This window comes from Gobius niger (genome assembly GCF_951799975.1).
Source record: "Gobius niger genome assembly, chromosome: 5".
Taxonomy (NCBI): Eukaryota; Metazoa; Chordata; class Actinopteri; order Gobiiformes; family Gobiidae; genus Gobius; species Gobius niger.
Genome location: NC_136856.1, coordinates 22,191,043 through 22,213,805, shown reverse-complemented (window position 1 = coordinate 22,213,805; position 22,763 = coordinate 22,191,043). Strand labels below are relative to the sequence as shown.

The window sequence follows — 22,763 nt, the reverse complement described above, 5'->3', positions numbered from 1 at the left end:
GGTTTAGCCTCTGTGACTGCTAGTGTTTGGGTTTGGCACGTAGCATCTATTCACGATCTACAAGAGCTGCCCAATAAAGACAGAGCCCCATTGTTGATATTGTCCCAAAGTGATGGAGCCGATGCGATGCGACACTCCCGATGTGGAATCTGGACATTTGTGTCTGACATTTGGAGATTGAAGCTAGATGTGATGTTCACAAATAGTAAGGCTTTTTTTGCATAGTTAAAACTTCCAGAACATTATTTTACTTTTTTAAAACTATTCTTATCTTGTATATTTCCCTGTCACAAAGTTAAAGAAGAACCAATAATTTGTTTACCTTAATAAATCCTTTTCGTAGTCCCTTTGGAGGTAATACTAGTGTTAATGGGATGATTAGGGAATCTTTCATGTCCCCCTGGTGTCTCTGGCCAGAAAACCACAATTGCAACCTCCCTGCCCCCGAGTTGGAGGCACAATACGCACAAAGAAGAAGCTAATGGGCAAAGCTAGCGGCACTTTAACAGTATTTACAGCTAAGTTTGAGTGAAAAGAAAATTAGCTCCATTGTGTAACTGGATGTACAATAACCCTCAGCATAGTATTTACTCTCGCGGACAATTGATGAGTATAAAACAGCAACATGCTAGAACACCTGTAGTGGCGATGGCCTCTCGGGGCATGAGTTACTTAGTTCTGCTTTAAAGGGGCTAGATACAAGTTTGTGATTTTATGCTCACTACTGCCATCTCAGGCCTTATGCGTAACTGCAGCTGCTATATTAAGCTCGTGCATGGCGGAACTTCGGACCGAATTCACACCTTTTTGAGTGACAGTTGTGGCGAATTGGTCTGGGCTCATTCTACACATTAGGACATGGCTGGAACATATCGGGGGAGGAAAATACATAATTTAAACATTTTTAAACTCTGTATAGTCCCTTTAAGTGTGTGTTGTAAGTTGGGAAAAAAGTTATTTCAGTTTAATCACACCGCCCGATCTATGGAAATCCATTTATCCGCAGTAATAGATTTTTACTAGGGCTACTTTTATGGTCAAATCCTGATAACCCTGTGATTTAGATCACTACAAACATGTTCTGAAATGCATGTGACTCTTGTATTAGTTAATGCCTGTGTACAGTTAGATGAATCTTGATTTCAAAACATGAATTGCAAACGAAATCGTAACACTTAAAAAAATGTAAAAACATTTTTTTTCTTCCAAAACAGTGCAGTCCAAGTTGTTTCATAATGTGACACAGTTTAATTCAAGCCAGTTCCAGCAATTCTTCAGAAGTTCAGCAGCACAGGCCCAAACTTAATCCTCTCTTTAATAACCAGCCCCAAACAACATGCTCCAATTACTCTCTTTGCAGCACGAGCACATACAAAATCACCGGGCATACATACAGCTCTCTCTGCCTGATTTCGCTGTAGACTTTTCCCTGTTTGCGTTCTAGCAAAGTGCCTTGTGTAAGCATCTGCTCAACCACAGCAGAATGGGAGCTGACATTTCAAAGCGAGGTCCCTATATAAGTGTGGGCCTCGGACTTCTGCCTCAACTCCATTCATCACAGCAAACGAGTAGATGACAGAATGAAAGCTGTCCGTCAGCGCCCTCACACACACACACACACACCCACACACCCACACACCCACACACACACCCCTTCCCTGGCCCCCACATCCTCTGCCCCATGTGCTGCCGACTCCGCTGGGCTGGGTTTCAGCACCATCTGTGGCTTAAGCCTTTTCTGCTCCCGGTGCAGGGACGTGCCCTTTGCAAATGTAGAAACAACAGACAAGACGGTCCTGCTGGGGGGTCAACACTCTTCTCTGCTGGGTGTCTTAAATACTTTAGTGGAGAATCGGGATGTGTAGTGAGCCACACTACTTCAATGCTTCCTGTGGCCCCATTCCCTTAGTTTACAGTTATTTGGGGAGTTTTTTGGAGAAGATGAAGGCGTGGATAGAAAATAATAAGGTGAATGTTACTCCAGGATGTGATTTAAGAAAAAAAAAAGTGTTCTTCCACTGGGTACCACATTTTCAGTCTTACATATTTTTATTTTTGTTTGTTTTTTGAGCAAATAAATAATAATCAAAACAATACTTACATCGAGAGTGTCTTCATTGATCACAAGCATCCCCATGTTCTTGGTCAAAAGCTTGCAGGAATGTCCTACACACAAACGCAGGCAGTCGCATTAAAAAATTATAAACAATATGACAAACGTATCTGAAAAATGCAATAATGTCTCATAGGAGCAGTGGAACCAAATGCCCATCATAATAATGGCATTATTTAGGACTGTGGTTTAGATCAAGCATTCAAATATGCACATTCATGACTTTACAACAACATATTAAAGCGTTACCGCCTGAAGTCACTGTCTGTGGGACATGAGTAATGAGTTTGGTTTACAAGGGTTTGTCAGTTTCCTGTTTTAATAGGCAGTTACAACTCCGGGCTGGCCAACACTGCTCTCAAGGGAAAGCTCTTGGCTGGGACAGAGGCTGAGGGTCACCAACAAGGTGGTAGATCGCCTCCCATAAGGGAAAACAGAAATGTTCGCAAACTAAACTGAGGCTTTCAGTCGGATCCCACAGTTGTAGGAAGGGTTGCCATCTGTGGCATAACCACAGGAATATTTGTGGCCTTCAACACTTTGCTTCTGTCTGCAGAGAGTCTTTGCTTTCCTTAAGGGGATTGCCACAGAGAAATGTGTTGTGAATACATGGGTGGCTTTTTTTTTCCTGACTGAGATATGAATAAAGCACGCACAATACAAAAGTCAGAGTCAACATAAAAACACTGGGGTCATGCATGAAGTAAAGGAGAAGGTTTCTGCTCCAGAACTGCACCAAACAGGGCGGGGTCTGGCTCTGGAGATTATTTTCTTAAGAGCAAAGGTGTAAAAGTCCAAAAATTTGCCAACTTGTGTAAAATGTCTAGCCATGTCAAAACCTCCTTTCCCCCTTTCCCCCGCCACAGCCCTTCAGCCCTATTTACTACCTTCATTTTACTGTTCCCACAGTACCTTTTCAATCACAGAGCTGCATGCCAGGCTTTATACATCTTGTCAGAAATAAACCCATGAGATTTGAAAACAAACAAACAAAAGCTCTATTTTAGTCTAAATTGGCAAGAGACAGATTGATATTACAGAGATAATAACATTAGCACTGAAGCATCAATCTAGAAAAGCTCCTGTTGTGTAATCGTTCAGAAAGGGGATGGATTTTTACAAGAGCATTTGCTGCTGATTGGATCAAATTGATTTTGCCAATCACAACAAAGTCTTTAAAACAATCACTGCTATCAATCAATACAATCAATTTATTACAATACTTAGTTTTAAAACATGTTATATTGTTTATATATTATAAACTCCAGATGAGTGACACAGCATTAATTAAGTTTTTCCAGCGCAATCCTGCAGTTAACAAATATTGATAAGCTTATTCACAGCACCATTGTCAAGTGCTTGGCTCAAACCACCTGTGGTGCGGATCAACAAATCCCTTTAGAGCAAAAATGTAATTTTCACACTAAATTGTGAACTGTGACCTTTCTACATGAACAAGTGGGTGCATTCAGACACTGTGTGTCAGAATATTTACTTTATATAATGCAATGTCGGTTTGAGAATACCTCACTACACCAGAGTGTATAGTCTAGTCTACAGCTTCTGGTCTGTCATTCACAGCAGGTAGACTGTTTAAAGTCAAAGTGATACATTTAATATAGGTCAATACTGCCAGTGCCAAATGTGGCTTTCAGAAAAAGTATATTTGACTGGCCCATAGCAGCAATTTAGTCATACGGATCATTTTCTGTGAGTAAAACGTCAGAAAACAACATCAATATTGAGTGGAGATTTTACAGACTTCATAGAAAGGTGGCCCTGGGAGCATGTTCTTTTGCAGAGCACTCTCACTTTTGGCAGGGTCAGCACAAAGGGCTGATTCAGCCAGGCCGCAGAGGTAGGTCGCCTCAGACGGAGGCACTCTTCATATATATTTTTCTAAACTCTGCGTTAATATGTCAGGGGTATAGAAAGTTGATCTATTTGTAGTAGCCAGCCACATTTAAACACATACAGTAGCAATGCTTTAAAAGAAACGTGTCAATTCTATACCCCACTTCCCAACATTAGCAATGTCTTAATGATAAGATCTGTAAGAGGATAATCTCTAGGGGCGCCACATATGTGAGAGGTAGAGCCTTGTTTGTATAAGACTGCTATGTATTTCATGTCTGTGAAGTGTGCTCATACATCATTTAGTATTTTTGTTAGATATGTGCGATGAGGAAACGCTCTGCTGTCACTAGTTTGTCTTGAGGAATGAAGAATGACTGTGTGACTGAGTGGAGTACCTGTTTCAGGCTACCCTTCAACCAACAGCATGGCGTATCAAGTTTACATATGACTTTTCAGTTGGCTTATACTAACTCAAGTTCATGGGCACAGTCCCCACAAAGTCCAGCTGAATCTTTGACAGCTGTTTTGCTTAAACGTTATTCAGACATTGTGTCCAACAGGGAAGGGAAGGAGACACTGGGACAGTATTTCAGCACAAGCCTCAGGCACAAATCTCACCAATATTGATGGCTGTTTCCTGTTTGTCCCCAGTCAGGATCCAGATCTTGATGTCGGCTTTCATCAGTGTCTCGATAGTTTCAGGAACTTTATCCTGGAGCTTGTCTTCGATGGCTGTGGCTCCCAGGAGCTGCAGGTTCTACATGAACATGGATAAAGTCAGGAGAAGTTCAATTTGTATTAATACGTAAGGATTTTAAGCCACAAGGTTATTATGGCACATTTACAGACACAAACCCGCAAAAAAATGATAAGCCTAATTTATAGATTTTCACATTGGATGTTTCTTACAAAATACTGTGATTTAGAAAATAAATGATGACACCAAACTTTAGAATGTCATGAACCTATAAGTGCTAATCAAGAACGGAGAAGGTCTTTGAATCGTCATGTGTCACAGAAACATGAGCCAGAATGTTTTGCCTCTAATCAGCAGCTCTTGTTTATCACCCATAACGTTCACTCGAGGGGTTGGGGATCAGTGACTGCGCTGCGTTGCTTCCTCCCACAAAACTCAAGCTGTTTACCCAGGAAACAAAGCAGTTCAGCAGGGCTCGTTGTGGGGCCTATCACAGAACTCAGGAGATGACAAGACGCAGGGGTGGAAGAGAGACGAGAGCCAGCAGCGGAGGAAAGGGAAAGGCTAAAATATGTCTCGAACTCTGAAGTCTTTATAAAGCACATCAATAAAAAAAGAACATTGAGGCAGTGACGGCTGAGATATAATATGCCACACACAGGTTATTTTAGGAGTATTTATGTGATCCAAAACAACTCGAAGCAAGATTCCAGCCCAACGTCAGGGTGTGAACAACAATCTGCAGGTATGTCGTGGTTCTGGTACAGGGGTTTTCTTGAATGTCACAGAGAAACAAGAGCTTTGACTTTCAGTAAAAATCTGTGTACTTACTTCTTGTCTGTACAAAATTATAAAACACTCGATCAGTCATAAAACTGAATTTATGATATTTATAGATTTTTTTTGGGCGGGACATCTATGTACAATTAACATCTGAAACTTACATTTAGAGTTTGTTTGTTTGTTTGTTTGTATACTTTATTGTCCCTGTAGGGAAATTTGTCCTCTGCATTTAACCCATCCTTCGATGCCGCTGGGGAAATCCGTAAGAAACAGTGGTCGACAGCAGTGCCTCGCCCGGGGACCCATCTCCATGATGTCAGATGGTCAGAATCACCTGGCTGGAGGATTCACCTATTGTACATGTTTTTAGTGGTAGGGGAAACCGGAGAACCCGGAGGAACCCTACGCAGACAAAATGTAAACTCCTTGGGGACAAAGCTCATTTCTAAAAGGGTTTTACAAACAACTATAAAACAATGATCTGACAAAAACAATTTGAGTCAAGAATGAAATAATAGAATAAAATAATAAACTAAAAATAAAAATAATAAATCTTATTATTCTTATTATTCTTATCATCATCATCATCATCATCTAGTGACCATTTATCTACTGGGATTTACTCTACTGAGCTTTAATGTACTGATTGTTAGTGAAACATAGAGCCAGTGCACCACCTTGTGGCCAAACGCGGGGCACTTTCATTTGTCGTGTAGGTGGTCCCAAAAATGAGTTAAAAACGCTGGCAGCAATTTTGCTTAATAAGCAATGGACACTGAACTTTTGTCTGAGAAGGTGGGTTTCATGATTGATCACCTCCATTTGTTTTGGTGAGCCAAGAGCTACCATGAAGTAGCCTGGCACGTCCAGAATGTATATTTAATACAGAGGAATATCAGTCTGGGCCCAATGCCCTCGTTGGCTGCTGGTGGAAACTCAACCTTATGATTTATAATTGTGTTCAAATATTAGTGTGGAACTGTTAATAACACCACAACAGCGTCACATGTCTGCCCTTCGCCTGGTTATTCCACTTCTTGTTTGCTCACGTTTGCTCCACCTCAGAAATTAGTGTTAATGCCAATCGCAAAACGTCAATTGCTGGTACAGCGGCGAGTCTGGATTTCCAGGCAAACCATGAAGCGCACGCCAAGTGGTTGATTTATAACTGGCTTCCTGTGTTTGACAACTGTTTCCACACGGACGTACCTCACACAAAACCCAATCTACCTGCGGCCTAAATCTTCAGACCTCATCAAACACTACACAAGCCTTGAGATTTGCAGGTATGCCAGCTTTCTGGGAGGCCCGCTGTGTCTATCATTTTTCGTTAAATACTGATCCTGAAAGCTGAGCAGGTGAATCGTTGCCAACCTCCAACGTTTATAGATAATACAAACCTTTTCAATAAGTTCATAGCTCTCCTCCATCTTTAATGCTCTGTTCTGCAGGGAAGTACAGGCTCGGTGGTGGAGTTCTTGCCATTGCTTATAGGACGACTCACTGATGTCTGTCACAGCAAAGCAGAGAGTACGCAGTCCTGGGAAAAAACAACAAAACATTACATGTTCAAAATGACAAGTGACAAATTTCTATTACTATTTTTATTATCATTCAAAACTTCACATTGTATACTGTTCAGGCAACACACTTTCATTGTGAAATCTAAAATAAAAAACAATAGGCCCAAAATATAAGAAGCTCTTTATCTGTATGTGCTATTTTTAGCCCTCATCAGGTATTCTGGATGACATCATTTTACTGATATCTCACAAGGGGGCAGTATAGACACAAAGAAGAGAACGGTGCAGTTCTTCAGGGCCACTGCCTTGGGCTAAACATCATTACCATATCCTCCAACCAAGTAAACAATTTCATAGATTTAGAGTACAATTTTATAACGCAGCTCGACTCATTTATCATTTAGGCCAACAACACTAAAATGATCATGTTATCTTTCATCTATTCTTTATATTTAGCTGTTTTCCTTTATGAAGGGATACAAACGCACACATACAAATGCAGACTTCAAAGTAACATTTTAGGCAGACGGGGAGACAAATCGGCTCACTCACCCTCTGTGGCAAACTGTTCCAGGTGCTTCAATGTGATCTCTTTATACCGAGAACTGTCTGCGAGACGGTCGTAAATCACTGTGTCCTAGACGGGGGAAAACAGTTAATGGTTACACAGACCTGAAAAGAGCAGGAGGACCAAAGAAAAGGCACATCTTGACTTTAAATGGGTGATGTTCAGTTCATATTACGCTAGCAGTATATGAAATGATGATAAAATTGAATCATTCTCGGACCCTATAAGCAGACAGCTATAATCTAAAAAAAACGATGTGTAAATGAATTGTGATATGATCAAAATGTGTTAATTTCGGTTTAGATGAGTATTTTTTGTTTTCATTATCATACATTTATCATATCTATGCAGAGGGCAATATGTGATGCTCTTGCTGTATTAAAAGATCTTCTAAAAAAAGAGACGTTGTACAGTTGGGGAGCATGCAACACTGCGGGTGATGGCCGTGTTGCCATGGAGAGAGACAGACACTCACGGCCCCTTTGCAGTAGAGGCGAATCTTCCCAGATGGGGTGCGCATGATGACTGACATTCTCTTTCTGGAACTGTGAAAAAGCAAAAGGAGACAACGTGGGACTGGATGACAAGCAAGTGATAACCCGTCACTGAGGTGTTAATTACCACAGACAGTTTTTTTTTTCTTTTTTTAAATCAACAACATGGCGATGCATTTCACAGGACAAGCAGGAATAAATGTAATAGCGGATACAGCTAGCCATTCAGACGTCATATCCCATCTTCTTTGACTGCACATCGACCGGGACCAAGCATCGCTCAGCCAATTTGATATAACGGACTCTTCTTTTCATCAATGGGTCCCTTCACCTTCAACAACTTTCACGCAACGCTCATTGTTCCCTGACAGTGTCTATTGTCTAAGCATCCAAATTATTTTACATCTAATCTTTGCTTGCTTTTGTTCCCATCTGAGTCTCTCCAGGCTTATTCATTTCAAGAACCTTAACATGTACCTGCCATTCAACTAACCTTGTAAACTCCAGCACATGAAGCAGTTCGTACTTCTCTTCTGTCCCGAGCTTAAGGGAGAAAAAAAAAAAAGCACATCAACATAGTGTGTCAGTGACAACTTATCTTAATAGCACAAGCTAACCCTGCAGCCTTACTCCAATTAAACGTAATTGAAGTTCGGATGCGTTTATCAGCATGTCGTCCCGAGCTTGTGGCAGGGGAATAACAAGGTAAAATTCAATTAACTTCTTTAATTCTAGAAAGTGCCTGGTTCCAGACAGAGCGATTAGAGATGCTCAGAGCCTTGAAAGGCCTATTAAAAGGTTCAAAATTGTACAAACACCTTGAAGACGAGGCGTTCTCAAAATAAAAGGGAGGGGGGGAATGGTTTTGGCCTTTGCACACTTGCGCTTCTGTGAGTGCAATCATGTGCTTTGGCAAATTAAGAGAATAACTGCAAGGTCGATGCGAGCGCGGAAAGAACACACTGTGCATCTGCTGGGGAAATGTAATAACAGGATTTGTACTGTAAGCCGTTTCCATGTATCTGCTTTCATGGAAAACCTCAATATACTGTAATAACTGTGTGTGCTTATTTCACATGTAAAAAAGAACTTACGATTTCCACTATGACGCTGTCTGGTGTTCTACCGGAAAAGAAAAATCCCAGGCTACGTGCAGCCCTGACCAGAGCACTTTCATCTGGAGAGAAACATGGCATTTTTCAGAAATCAACAGAAGGTGTAAGCGGACACTGCAGTCAGGCTTGTAACACAAGCAATACAAAAGCACAGAAAACCGGTTCATCTGGACAGTGTGTTGACAATGAGGGCAGAAGGGATTTTGGTGGAACAGGAGGATTGCGTTTGTGACTAAAATACAGCGGAGTTTAGATCTACATAGTGAAACCTCAAGTATAAGGAAAAGGACTATGTTTGGAGAGGGCACATAACCAATCTAGTGACTGTAATGTGGAATGTAAATGTCGATTTAAACCAGAACTAAGGAACTCATGCCCCGAGAGGCCATAAGTGCCACTGCAGGTGTCGTAGCATGTTATTTTTTTTTTAATCATTAATTGTCCATACTACGCTGACACAAAAGCCAAAGGGGGGGATATTGTACTTGGTGCCACAACCCAATTGCACAATGGACATTTTTTTCACTTAAACTTGGCTGTAACCACTGCTAAAGTAGCGCTAGCCTGTGTTTTAATTCATAAAGAATTGCTCCGTATTGTTCAACTCTCATTGCTATTTCACTTATGTATCTGTGCAGTTCAATAAAATCTGCACGTAACATTAACTGTAGTGTAAATTTGTGGTTGTTTTTATATAAGACGTCATGTGTTTAGTTTCCAGAGTTGGTGTACCTGGAGACGCGGCCTGGTAGGAGATGCCGTCGTCAGTGCGCTCTGGGACTGCAGTGTGACAGATGGCCATCATAGTCATGAACTCCAGGATGACAGCAGCTGTGGGCTAGTGGAAGAAGAGATGGCCAAGTGACTTTTAGAGCTCTTTTATAAAACATGTCACAACAAAACAACTGGGAAAGCTTGATAGTCAGACATCTGTGGAAGGGATACTTCTGCTCTTATGCTGTAGGCAGTGAATAACATTAACTTCTGTTGCTCAAAGGGCACCGTGGCTTGTTTCACTTCACTTTCAATTTTTTTTTTTCCAGAATGTTACAAGCTGCAGTTTCTTACTCTACAGAGTACACTCAAAAAGAAATAGTGGAAAATTTGGAATTAAGGGTAAAACTTAATTGGTTCAAGTATCAATTGAGAGTGGAACGAGCCAAGGAGAGATCCATCATTTGGCTGGTTAGCAAGTGCTTTAGTTATTACTGACCACAAAGTACATGCTCATAATAACATGAATATTCTTCCAGATGAACACAGAGCTTGACTCAAAGTCTAATCTTATACTAGGGGCTGTGGTGTTAATAAGAGGAAGCGTATGACTAACAAGCCTCAGCCGACGACAGACATCAGCAGAGACTCCTATGTGCCCGGAGGACGACCAGCTCGGTAAATGACCTTACTAGACACATGACCGGCCTGTAACTGTAAACTCAGGCCATTACAAAGTGACTGGTACAATGTTTAATTTAGGTGAACGGAAAAGACAGAAGATGGATTCAACAAACCCTATTGCATTCAAAGTCATTGTCAAAACACTAACATTAAGGTTTGATATCTTTCCCTTTTTGATGAGCGTGAGCACTGTATTTGGATTGCGCTCCCTTTAGCAAACAAAGTCTGTGCACACACATGCAATGACATTAAAATTGTACTATGCGCGATGGCGACCCTGCAGGAGCAACAAAAGAGAAAATGGATGAACTGGGGAGGGAGGGCATATCAAAGGGCCCTTGTAAATGAAAGTACACAGAGTCTATTACTGTCCAGGTGGCACAGAGAGCCCTCTCTGCCTCCTAGCAACATGCTAATCTGCTATGGGCTGACAGGTATCCTCTGAAGGACATGTCAGCATATACAGTGGTGTGCGTGCTCCCTGAGTGACTTTGTGTGCGCAGTATTACAATGAATAGGGAGCTTTCTTTTGTAAGGACTGTGTTGTGTTTTTTTTCTCTAAACTTCTAAACACAATTACACTTATTTGTAGTTGTAGCGTAAAAGTGTGTGAAGACATTTTTGCGAAATTATTTCATATGCTTAGTAATGTATTTTGATCTTACTTTATTCTGTTTTAATATCTTCTCTTTTACCTTCATTTTATTTTATCTTATCTGTTTTCACACCATTCCACACACAAAGTCTAGTACAAATGATTCTGATTTGAACAAAAAAGAACAAATTTCAGTTTTTAAATTCATGTAAACAGACTTAATGCTTGTTTTTCTTCATAATTCCAAAAGTCCTCATTGAGCCTTTTTACAGACTGGCCGGACGACATGGATGGATTCCTGTCGCTGTGCATTGGGTAATATATTGTGCAGTAGTATAATAAATCCCACATCGAGGGCAGAGATAAGCAAGGTACAGAGGGCAGGACATGTTGAGAGCTTTGTTCTGATAGCACAATTAGATCTGACAGCTAATGCCGTGCTGCCAGCTCGCACCCCCACGGACTCCTGGGTAATGTATGTCACGGCAACAGTGACAGACAATCATTGGTGCCGACGTGTCCAGATAGAGACGGTTGAAGGGTCAAGCTCAGAGCACAGGAGAGAGAGGCATCACATAGAGGTAGAGAGGGAAATGAAAGACAGAAAAGGACCGAAAACGCACAACGCCTACTGAAACAGCTGGATCTTTGTAGGCAGCAGGCAACACGCGAGCGCCAAAGGGGGTGATTATTCTAGTCAGCATACACTTCATTTTGCTCTTCAGAAGTCTGCCACCCCTCACTACTGCATCAACACTACTCCTACAGCCAGCCTGCAGCGAAACAGACTGCTAATGATACACACTCATAACGCACAAGCAAGTAGCCAGAGCCATGAGAGTGGAGTGCATGAACTGAGAGCACACAATTGCTCATCACTTCTTAATAATACCAAAAAATATACTTCGTAATTAATAGAACAGGGATCACCTTAATAAGAAAAAAACAAATTCTCCTTGCAATCATGACTATATAGTGTCCAGATCGGAGTCTAAGATGCTGTCGCTCAGCAACAATGAACAAACCATGACCCCTCCAATTTCACACGGACGGATATCTAGTTAAGCAGACATAAAAATAAAAGCTAAGAGTAAATCATGTTGATACAAGTAGCATCACAGCAGCAAATGTGTGTCTCTATCATGACTAAAATACAGCAGATCCAGGCTCTATGCAACATGTGGAAATATTGTTCTGTCAAAACATCCCGTAGGGCTTACTACTTACCCCGAGCGCACTACTGTTTATAATTAGATGTGACATTCATCCTCTCCCAGTTCGTATTCGCACAGTGACTCAACAGGCCAATCAATCAGTTTTTCTAGCAAATTCATTACTGCTGGTATTCTTTACAGGAATATACATTGTTTTGCACAAATCGGAATGTAACTAATGAAAAATGATGTTATGACTGTAAAGACTTAACAGAAACATCAACTTCTTAAAGTAGCTGCGTGACATGCGCAGCATCAAACTTCTAACGTTACAAAACGCCTGGCTGGCTTTTAAATGTGGCCTTAGATAACAGCGATGGGGACAGGGAGACCTGACATGACTTACGTGATTGCTTTGGAGGTTTTCCAGTAAGCTCGGGTCGTTAAATCCAGCCTCGTCGGAAGAGTGAGTGCTGTGCCTGGAAAGAGGAGACGGAAGAGTCAAAACAAAACCGAACCTGATGCTAAAGCACGAGTTGGACTACATTGGACTAGAAGATAGTGTTAAGGCTGGACCAAGCTGGAATTCCAGAAATATGCTATCATCATGTGGACTTCAATAGACAGAAAAAACAATAACTTACAGTGGTACGGTAAACAAAAAATGCCTACAGCTTGTCAACAACTAGAAGCCTTTCTTAACCTCAATGAAGTAGATGCTTAACGTTTATTTAACACAATGAATGACAGCTTCACTTGAAGAAATTCTTGTGGCATAGACAGAAAGGGCAGCATTTCTTTTAAACAGCCAAGCACAAGACATCATCATCATACATTTAAAGATGCATTGAGGACAATGAAAGAAACATCTATATTCTGTACAGCACCAGTGAGTTCACCAACACTGTATTACTGTAACAGTAAGGAAGCTCTGAGCTCTTGAACACTGCATCATCATGCTGATCAACTTAATGAAATTTTAAGCTTCTGAGCTGGGAAAAGGGGCCGCTAAGATATTGATTATCTGCCAGAACATGGAGGCCTTGTCACTATAGAAACCAGGCTGTTGGCTGTTCACAGTCGATACAAAGAACTGGTTCCAGACAACACCATTACACCATTAACTTCAAAATATTTTGTTTGAGGATGCCATCATTTGTTTAAGAAATATTTTTCTCATGAAGAAAATAACAAGATCTGGGCTGCTTATAATTGGATTTCACTCATCTCTACATAATGTCTTAAGCGATAAATAAAAAGACAGTTGTTATGGGACACATGCTTAACTATTTAAGAGATATTTCAAATTCATAGAAATTGACAAACAGGTCTGAGTCCCGCGTGCAAAATGGATCGGACACGCCCATGCTGTTACTGCAGACCTAAAACTGCACGTGTCTGTAGTAGGGTTGTGTGCAAGAGAAAATAAAACAGAAGTGGGTGTGCACTGAGTAGCTATCCAAGTACATGCTCTTTTTAATAACAGGAATCAAGGCTGGACACGTCTTTTGCTTGAAGAATATACACGCCAACATAATACAACAGCCAATTGCAACATTACACAATTGTTCCTTTGTGAATTCAGACAATGGCATCATATTTCATTTCATCACGCACAGACACACAGTAAAGATCCACACTCAACATGTCCAAAGACCACAGATATAGACAAGTGCACATGTGCAGTAAGTATTTCGTTCAAAGTCTGTTCCCACAATGCAAAGCATCACTGAAACACATGACAGAAGCAGAGAGAAACTGGGTCAGTGTTTCACAACCAGTCTTACCAGTCATCCTCTGCAAAACTACCATCCTCAGCCTCTGGGACGTGACTGCAGGAGCGAAGGTGGCAGAAAAGAAATCATGTGACCTACTCCAAACATGTTGAAGTGCACAGACAGCACCAAAAAAAGTAACAATATGGACGGGGAGAAACTGGCATGTACCGGAGTGTTGAAATATACTTTATGTGTTTAGACTGTCAGAAAGCCGGTAGTGCCAGGCCAGCAGAGTATTTTTTATTAATATACAACATGGACCATGGGAAATAGGCAGCCCTGCTCTGAATGTGCTCATCTCTGGAATAAGGCATCATTAATATCAGATGTTGGTGGGAGAGTGAGTGCAATGCAGGCTATTGTTAACTCTGAGGGTGGAGCAAGTGCTTTTTGAAACATTCACATAATTCAGGCTCAGTTTGAACCAAACTGTGGTTGGTTATTTGGTCTGCAAAATATACAAAACAAGCTGATCTAATATGTAAAATATGTAAATATTTAATCATCATTTTTACAGAGTCAGCGTTTGATTGCAGTATTATTTTCACTCTTTTCAATCCATCAAAGCCCAAGAGGACTCTCATGCTTTGAGTTTTCCCTAAACCATGGATTTAATTATCATCTACACCTCGGGGGAAGTGATTATTAATTACAGTAGCGAGAAAAACAAGAACCAACAGCATGTCTGTAAAGCCCATTATAGTCACATGTTACATGTTACTATCACAGTAGTCTATACATGTTTACATTATTTGCTTGGCTCATATTTGAGAAACAAAACAGCTGCAGCTCATTAGAGCTTGTACTTTGCTTTTGCTTTGAAATGCTCCTCCGCACAGTATTTATCACCTACAGAAGAGAGAGCCCTTGAAATCAAAGGCTACTGTCTCGGTTTGAGCCATAAAAACTACAGAGAGGACAAGGCATGTCAAACAGTTTAAAACACAAATATGTGTGCTATCATGATCAGCACCTATTGGCTTTATACTCACACAACCAAGCCTCCCCTTGTTCAAATAGATTTTTATAGCGAAAGATTTAGATAAAATGAGCTTTGTCCTTCCTCCTACACTTCATCAATCACTTGTAATTGAATCCTAATGGGATTAATTACATACAGTCATGGCTGTATTGCAGCACTGTGCAGAGACACTCCTCTGGATCCACACTGAGCTTTGATAATATTTCACAGGCCGTGTGCTCTAGCTAAGCCTGAGAAGGCTCACATGGAAAAAGGCATCATCATTGCAACATTATGCCAAATGCTGGCAATTTGTGTGCCGAAAAAACTCAAGCCATTCATTTTTGCTAGTTCATTGGTAATTTACAACGGGAACGGGTGGCAGAGAATGAGAATGCGCTGCATTAAAAAAATAGATGATGGGGGTAAGCAGCAACAGGAGGAATTAGGGCAAGTGAATTGAATACATACCCATAGGCCACTCCAGCAATTGTGCACTTCTTAAACTGCATTACGTTGCAGGTCAGAGTCCCAGTCTTGTCAGAGAAGATATATTTCACCTGAAAAGACAGAATGGTGAGAGGTTTTGGCCTTTATGAGCAGGCAGCTCACTGTCTGTGTGGAGTTTAGGTCTGAAGAGAAATTATTACCTGGCCTAACTCTTCATTCAAGTTAGAAGTCCGAGCCATAGCAGGAGTGTTGGTGGGTTCGTAGAGCATATCAGTGTCCTGTGGGGGAAAAAAACATACTTTATCATCTATTTAAAATCAAAATATTCTTTTTTTATGTTTTGAATACAGTACTGCCAGGGTACATAATAACCACCCATTTAAACTCACCCAATTTATGAAGAAGGCTTGGATGAACTTGATGACCTCCAGAGTGACCAGAAGGCTAATGGGAATCAGGTTGTTGAACAAGATGATGAAGGTGAGAAAGTTGAGGCCAAAGTTGGCTGCCCCACCGTCTACAAAGGAGTGAGCGTTGAACAAAAGGAGTAGTACAAAAACAGCTCATCAGTGCTGCTACACAAACAAAAGTTAGTCCAATGAAAATGCCCAAAGCTACTTCCAGCTAATGTTTGCCATTAGCCCTCTGAGGATAATGTTTTAGGCTAACGTCATGCATTAGCTAGAGTTAACCATTTTCTTCCACCCAACCTCATCCTCTTGAGCTCAACCAATTAGCAGTCCAATTTAATGTCCCCTGAATTCAAAATAGCCAAAAGGGACTTAGGAATCTCAAAGTCATTAGTATCACAGCAGCAGCCTTGGCATCCAGCATGATCCAGGCAATGAATTCCACAAAGCACTATGCAAAAGAAATGATGCTTGTCCCCAAAAAGCCCCCAAATCAACTGACTATGATCGGCATGTATCCCCCACAACGTGAAACAGGAGGGAGGTGGTTTACCTTTCAGCTTGCAGGTATTAACCTGTTACCTTCTCAAGCCGTGATCTTAGCATTGCAGGTTGAGTGCTTTCCCCACAATAGGTAAATTTGCAAAAAAAACAAAAAGGGATGGCACACACAGAGGGTGGCAGAATGAAGCTACTGCTACAACACGTAATGGTGGGATTGCTAGTCTGAAGTGGGGAGGAAGACAGACATATCAGATGCTCTCAAGACAAAGGGGGGAGATTCAGTCCATAGCACATTCACAACCAACAAATTGTGGAAAAGGGCGGGTGGTTTTTATGCCAGGAAATATAGAAACCGTAGGAATCACTCTAATTAGTGACGTCATTAATTATCTTTTGTAGCAAGCCATGCAAAATAGATTTGGTATTGTGGGAATAGGCAGCTCATACTAAAACTGAACTGCCCCAGCCTATATAAACATGTTTGGAGTAGTGTTTTGTTTCATTCATGCACGTTTGAGTAAACCTGCGTATTCAGCTCTACTTAAAAGGTGCATTATGCAACTTTTTTATGCGAGAAAAAAAGTTGATATTTGTGCATATTTCACCTTGTATGACCCAGCGGCCTGTATGAGTGGTCAGCACGGCGCCTCTACTTTCGATCACGGTGGCCTCTACAACGCTACAGAATCAGTTGTTTTGTAGGTTTTCTGGTGAGAGGCTCCGATTGCAGTGATAACCTTCCAAACAATTGATCCTGGAGCGTCCTAGAAATTAAATGTAAAGGCACCATGCTGACCAGCCACTGAGTCACTACAAGGTCAAATATACACAAATATCTTTTTCTTTTTTCTCATAAAAAGTTCCATAACGCACCTTTAAGGGCTCAAAACGCTCCCCTATAATGTAGCACCTCATTGTTTTAAAGTACAGATGCCGATGCTAAAAGATGTTCAAATACTAAAATATGTCAAAAGCCTTTTAAGGACAGCGCTGAGCGGAAGTGAATAATTTATGCATAAAAAAAGTATTCCGTCAGTAATTTTACAAAGTGTAAAGTCAGCGACTAAGTGATGAATCCATACACTTAGCTACGGTAGCAAAGGGCATAAACATTATGCACTTATGCCCCCAGTGCCTATAAAGTGACGATGCCACAATATAAAAACATAATGCCTGCTAAGACCAGTGTCAGCACTCTGCAAAGGGTCAAAGTCAAAGGTAATATGCATCACGTCTGCATAAACATAGACTGTGGGTGTCATATGAAACTCTGTGGTATGTGTCAGAAACAATGCATACGCTTACTCTGTCATTTTCAGGCGGTCTACTACGCTGATTCAATTTAGAAACTGAAGTGGTCCAATTCAAAACAAATGGCACCTTTTCCACCTCTCTCTTTTGTCACAGATTGGATAATATGCACTGGACAGAGTCTCAACCGACCCTTATGGAAATACAATCATCAAGATGGAACCCTGCGTTATGACTTACATTTCCCTTGATAAATTGATTAAAAAAATCATTTTAAGCTTTAAGTTTCAATTAGTAAAAACCTCCACTGCCAATGCATGCCAACTGCCAAATCTCTACAAAGGGAAAGTGTAAGCCAAAATGCAAGCTGTAACTGACCAGGGCACAACCTCTCCTACACAGACCTATCAGGTTACAGAGAAATGGCCAGTGTCACGATAATCACTTTGCAAACCAGGTTCAGAGATTCTGGATATGAGCAAAAATTATATAACTGTACTGTGATAAGCTGTAGTGTAGGTCTAATAAATAAAGAATTATGTAAAGCGCTTTGTGACTATATGTCTGTGAAAGGCGCTATATAAATAAAGATCTTCTTCTAAAGGATTCACCCAAGGGCAGCCCTTTTGCAATAGCAGCAAATTAAAAATAGAAACTAAAGCAATGGTGGCAAATAAAAGTGTCTATCCCATTGAATGTACCGTGTGTTGGAGCAAAGTTAAACTTTTGAGCTTTGAGATGTTTGAGGGACTGAAGCTTGGCAAGTGCAAAGTGTTTAACGATACACAAAAAAATGAAAGAAAAGTGAGACACTGTTTGCATCAGGCATTTAAAATAACTAGACAAGGTGTAAGAGAGCTGGAGGGGAAAACCTATTGTTGAATCCCTGGTTTGTGCTTGTCCATGGCACGGCCCAAACAATGTTGGGCAACCATTAAGGGCGAGGATAGGGGGCTTCATTTGCTTAGCAAAGGCAGAGCTTCAGTAAGGGGTTAGTAAGGGAGGGTCATTCACGGATGGCCAAGGCTTTTAAATGGTTGTTACCTGGAGCTGTTAAAAAACGACAACAAAGAAAAAAAATCAAACAGAACATTAGAAAGAAACCAAAAGTACAGCAGCGCAATGATATTCAACCATTTCTTTAACACACACTCACATCAAAACACATCTATGCATATCTCAGTTAGAGGGAATATTAGCATTCCCGCATTGCCACATATTTCACTTGTAATGTGAAACGCAGTTTAACTGAGGCAACAGAAATGAACTGAACACATACCAGCATTATAAGTAACTCAAAATAGGACAGAAAATAAGCCGATATGGAACAAGTGACACAAAATATGTGGGTAGTAGGCGCAGCATGTGCTTTAGGATCCTTACAGTTGAGATCCATGTACCAGGCATCATTGCCATACTGGTACTTCCAGATGGACTGGCCGATGGAGCAGACCAGCGATATTGCCAGCAGGCAGCCGAACAACACCAGGATCTGAAAGTTGGTAATCCTTTCGACGTTGGAAAGCTTCAGAGGGGGGCGAGTAGAATTCTGGCAACACAGAAGGAAACATGTTTAAATATTTTATGTCTATTAAAAAAAAACCATTAATCACAGTTACAGTTGACATATATACTGTACTGTGCTACGCCCTACCTGCATTAATTTAGTGTCATGTCCTGTGTACACAACCACTCCATGGACCCACTGCGTGTTCCTCAGCTGGGCTCCCCTCAGTAAAATCTGGTCTGGCCCCAGCGGCACAGTGCTGCATTTAGACACTCAAATCAGTCAAGCAGAAGCACAGAGGCAAGCAGCCCTCCTTTTGCGCACTTATTTATAGCTTATATGAAGAATACATCGCAAAACAATGATCTTTAATATCTATTCAGTGACAAGTCAATCAATGTGGCAGCTTAGGTCAGACATTACTTTGCCATTCATCATCAATTAAAAGTCTACTAATAACAGTATGAATGCATTTGACGTCAGATAATATAGACATATGGGGGAGTTAAGCATAAATAAGGGTCATAGTGCCAAGCAGAGTTTTGCCTACTGTACCTGTGGCCGTCTAGTCTAATATTCCCCACGAACTCGTACAAATGACGGTTGGGGCTCTCACACTCCATACGCCCAGACAGACGAATCAGGCTGCCAATGTCTTTGATTTCGGACGTCACCTGAAGGCCCTGTTAACAAAAGGCATGTCACCTTTATTTTATATTACATAGATAAGATATTTACACATTTTTGGTAGTCCGTTCTTTGGCAGCACAGTGATAGCATGTTAATAGGATGGAAATAAAAAGGTGATTTAGCAGCCTTGTTTATTACCAAGAAAATGCTGATTGCCAATTCCATCTTATTCTCATGCTGAAATATTTGCCATCTCATTTTCACTGGTGCAACATACCTGTCTGATTTTTAAGTTGGTCTCGCCATCCAAATTTGAGGTTTCAATGTAGCACATACCCTGTGGTTCACTGTTGGGGTGAAGAGGAGACAAACGCTTGCAGCTGATACAGGCATTGTGCAAGAGCTTTATAATACTGCATTATAAATCAAACTAATACTTTGGTGGTACAACTAAGAACTAAAGTAAACAAAGATGCCATATACTCTAGCAGTGGTTACGTGGAAATATTATCCAGGAACTGTAAATGTTTTTGTTACTAAGCGAGTTATAACATCTTTGTTTGTCATAACATTTGATTCAAACATTGAAGGGAAACTACGAGTGAGAGTGGAGTGAGGACACATCACAGTGGGCAGAGAAGGCAGGCCGAGTACAACAAAGCAGGCAGACAAATGGGTCTCTGACAACTTCTGGGCACAGAGACAGACAAGAGTTGGAGCATGCCAATATTAAGGTGAGCTGGGTTGTTGGTAAGCTTCTCTTTTGAACAGTGATTTATGCATTCAGATAGCAGGGCCAAACACACCCAGGGTGAAGAGAAAGTAAAAGAGAGATCTCAACAATAAGCCCAACCACAATCAATAAGACATTTACACTATGCTGTAAAGAGCTGGGTCATCCGGCGAGCGCTTTGTTTTATATCAAAAAGCAAAAGTCCACTCCGCTCTGATGGCCTGTGGTAATTTAGTCCATATAACTACTGTATGTTGGAATCAAGTGAGAGGTAGGGTGTCAGTAATTCCAAGATGCTTTGCCTTCATCTTGCTTTGTGACTACATGCAAAAGTGCCACATGTTGCATTCAGGGTCAAAGCCATGCACAGGTTAAATAATGGAAATTGTGCATCAGTCTATAATGATTTGCATGTTAGCTGTTTTAAAGTTGTAAAATAAAATCCTATAAATAACATGTTACGCATAGGTATTAAGTTAAAGTAACTTGGTCATCTAACGAGAGGTAAAATAATATGTTGATCCCACCGGGTCCACAGCCCCTAATCTCTCCCACGGCTGTTCCGTTGGTGAAGCTGCTTGGTTTTCTGACCTGGACGACAGTATGACGAGGTCAGCCGGAAGGTGATCCCCATTTGCGGCTCTGACTACTTCCCCAACAGCCACCTGATATTACCAACCACCACCAGCAGGGGGCGAGAGAGAGGACGTGTGGCAGTCGTTCACAGGAACAAGGAGGATGAGAAATAAAGGAGGAATGGAGAGAGGGAAAACAACAGACAAACAAACAGCAAACACATAAGGGAGAGAGACAAGTGTTTCAGTCTTTGGGAGATGACAATGACCAGTCTGTATGATCTCAGGGTACTGCATTTGTTCTCTTTTTCACAAACCATTCACTTGTTTTCAAGCAGTTTTGGTAAACTTTTCCTGGAGGAAATGGTTTTTGAAAAGGTGAAGAAGTGCATATATGCAGACATGATTGATAAAATCTGGTCAGAACATTGCACTATAGCCCACTTATAGGAGTGATGGCTGGCTTCAAATACCAAGTTTAACAGTTAAAAAGGGAAAAATGTTCACAGTGTGAACCCAACCATCACTTCTTAAGTGAGAGCGAAAACAGAGGGAAAGGAGTTCCTGGTAATCAGGCAGCACGATGGACTCCTATACCTGGTAGATAAAATGGCAGCATCCGCAGGAACAAAATCGCTGCCATTTACTTTAATAATATCGCCCACTTCAACCTGTGAAAATAAACTGGTTACAGCAGGCACTGCCTGGAAAAACTACAGGGATGGCATTTGAGCAGCGAGTATAAATTCTCTCAACATAATATATTTGGTCCATAATTAAGGAACAATAAAGTGAATCATTCTATTATTGTATAAAAACCGTGAGCACATTTGTGGAATTTCTCAATATGAAAAAACTCTCACCACAAACCAAATACCCTGTAATTTAATCAATGTGAGCAGAAAAAGAGCAGCTGCTTTAACAATATGCATCGTTAAGAAATAGCTCTCTACACATATTTAGTGTTTCCCATTTATGTAGTTGTCCTAATTTATTGTTATTAATGTTATATAAAATATTGCATACAGTTGAGTTGCAACAGCAAAAAACACATTTCAGGATTACAAAAAGTATTGTTTAGAGCTCAATACAAGTCCAAGTTTTCAGCATACCTTCCAAAATGAATGAATACTACCACTAGTGAAAAATAGTCTCATTACGAAGGACAGAAGAATCTGCTCTTTGTCCTGACCTTCTAATGGCCAGCCACATGGAAACACTGCCTTCATTAGGGGCTGCATAGAAGGCGCAATTGTTGTGGACCGTGTCTCTATGTGCTCTATACATACAAGCTGCCTTTCTATGTCTGAAAACAATAAAACTAGTAGGGGCCCAATGTATTTTTGTAGCCTGGATTAAAATATTTCTCATTAAAAGGCTGTCATTGGATACATACCTTCTGCCAGTGCACAATCTCCCAGGCACCATTTCGCAACACTGTGATGAGTAATGTGGGGAACGCGGGAGTGAGTCACAAGCAGGGTGGGAAAATAAGACAAGAAAAGGAAAACACTTATTACAGAAGTTATAAAGGAATACTGTTGATATAGTATACACAAAACAGTGGTACCTTGACATTCCTTCTTGTTGACTATGCTGTCAGCATTATGACGTTTCTAGGACGATGTAAAAAGACAGATGATTAAAATACGCCTCAGTCCGTTTCA

The 22,763-nt window shown here is 40.9% G+C and overlaps 1 protein-coding gene across 3 annotated transcripts in view; it reads right to left on the bottom strand.

The window, feature by feature from the left end:
* Positions 1-22,763, bottom strand: part of atp8a1 (ATPase phospholipid transporting 8A1) — a 77,601-nt gene that overhangs the window by 31,589 nt on the left and 23,249 nt on the right. Inside the window, exons 5-24 of one of the 3 annotated variants that reach the window (XM_079556317.1) lie at positions 22,667-22,712; positions 22,493-22,533; positions 21,694-21,767; positions 20,066-20,135; positions 19,714-19,841; positions 19,306-19,417; positions 19,035-19,200; positions 15,876-16,003; positions 15,687-15,764; positions 15,508-15,596; positions 14,085-14,129; positions 12,704-12,776; positions 9,883-9,988; positions 9,130-9,212; positions 8,529-8,578; positions 8,017-8,086; positions 7,526-7,610; positions 6,851-6,990; positions 4,589-4,727; positions 2,102-2,166 (exon numbers count right to left, since the gene is read on the bottom strand). In XM_079556317.1, coding sequence (XP_079412443.1) covers positions 2,102-2,166; positions 4,589-4,727; positions 6,851-6,990; positions 7,526-7,610; positions 8,017-8,086; positions 8,529-8,578; positions 9,130-9,212; positions 9,883-9,988; positions 12,704-12,776; positions 14,085-14,129; positions 15,508-15,596; positions 15,687-15,764; positions 15,876-16,003; positions 19,035-19,200; positions 19,306-19,417; positions 19,714-19,841; positions 20,066-20,135; positions 21,694-21,767; positions 22,493-22,533; positions 22,667-22,712 — 1,788 coding nt within the window. Of the gene's footprint in view, positions 1-2,101; positions 2,167-4,588; positions 4,728-6,850; positions 6,991-7,525; positions 7,611-8,016; positions 8,087-8,528; positions 8,579-9,129; positions 9,213-9,882; positions 9,989-12,703; positions 12,777-14,084; positions 14,130-15,507; positions 15,597-15,686; positions 15,765-15,875; positions 16,004-19,034; positions 19,201-19,305; positions 19,418-19,713; positions 19,842-20,065; positions 20,136-21,112; positions 21,187-21,693; positions 21,768-22,492; positions 22,534-22,666; positions 22,713-22,763 lie in introns of all 3 variants that reach the window. The other 2 variants (XM_079556316.1, XM_079556318.1) reach the window with 2 other exon arrangements.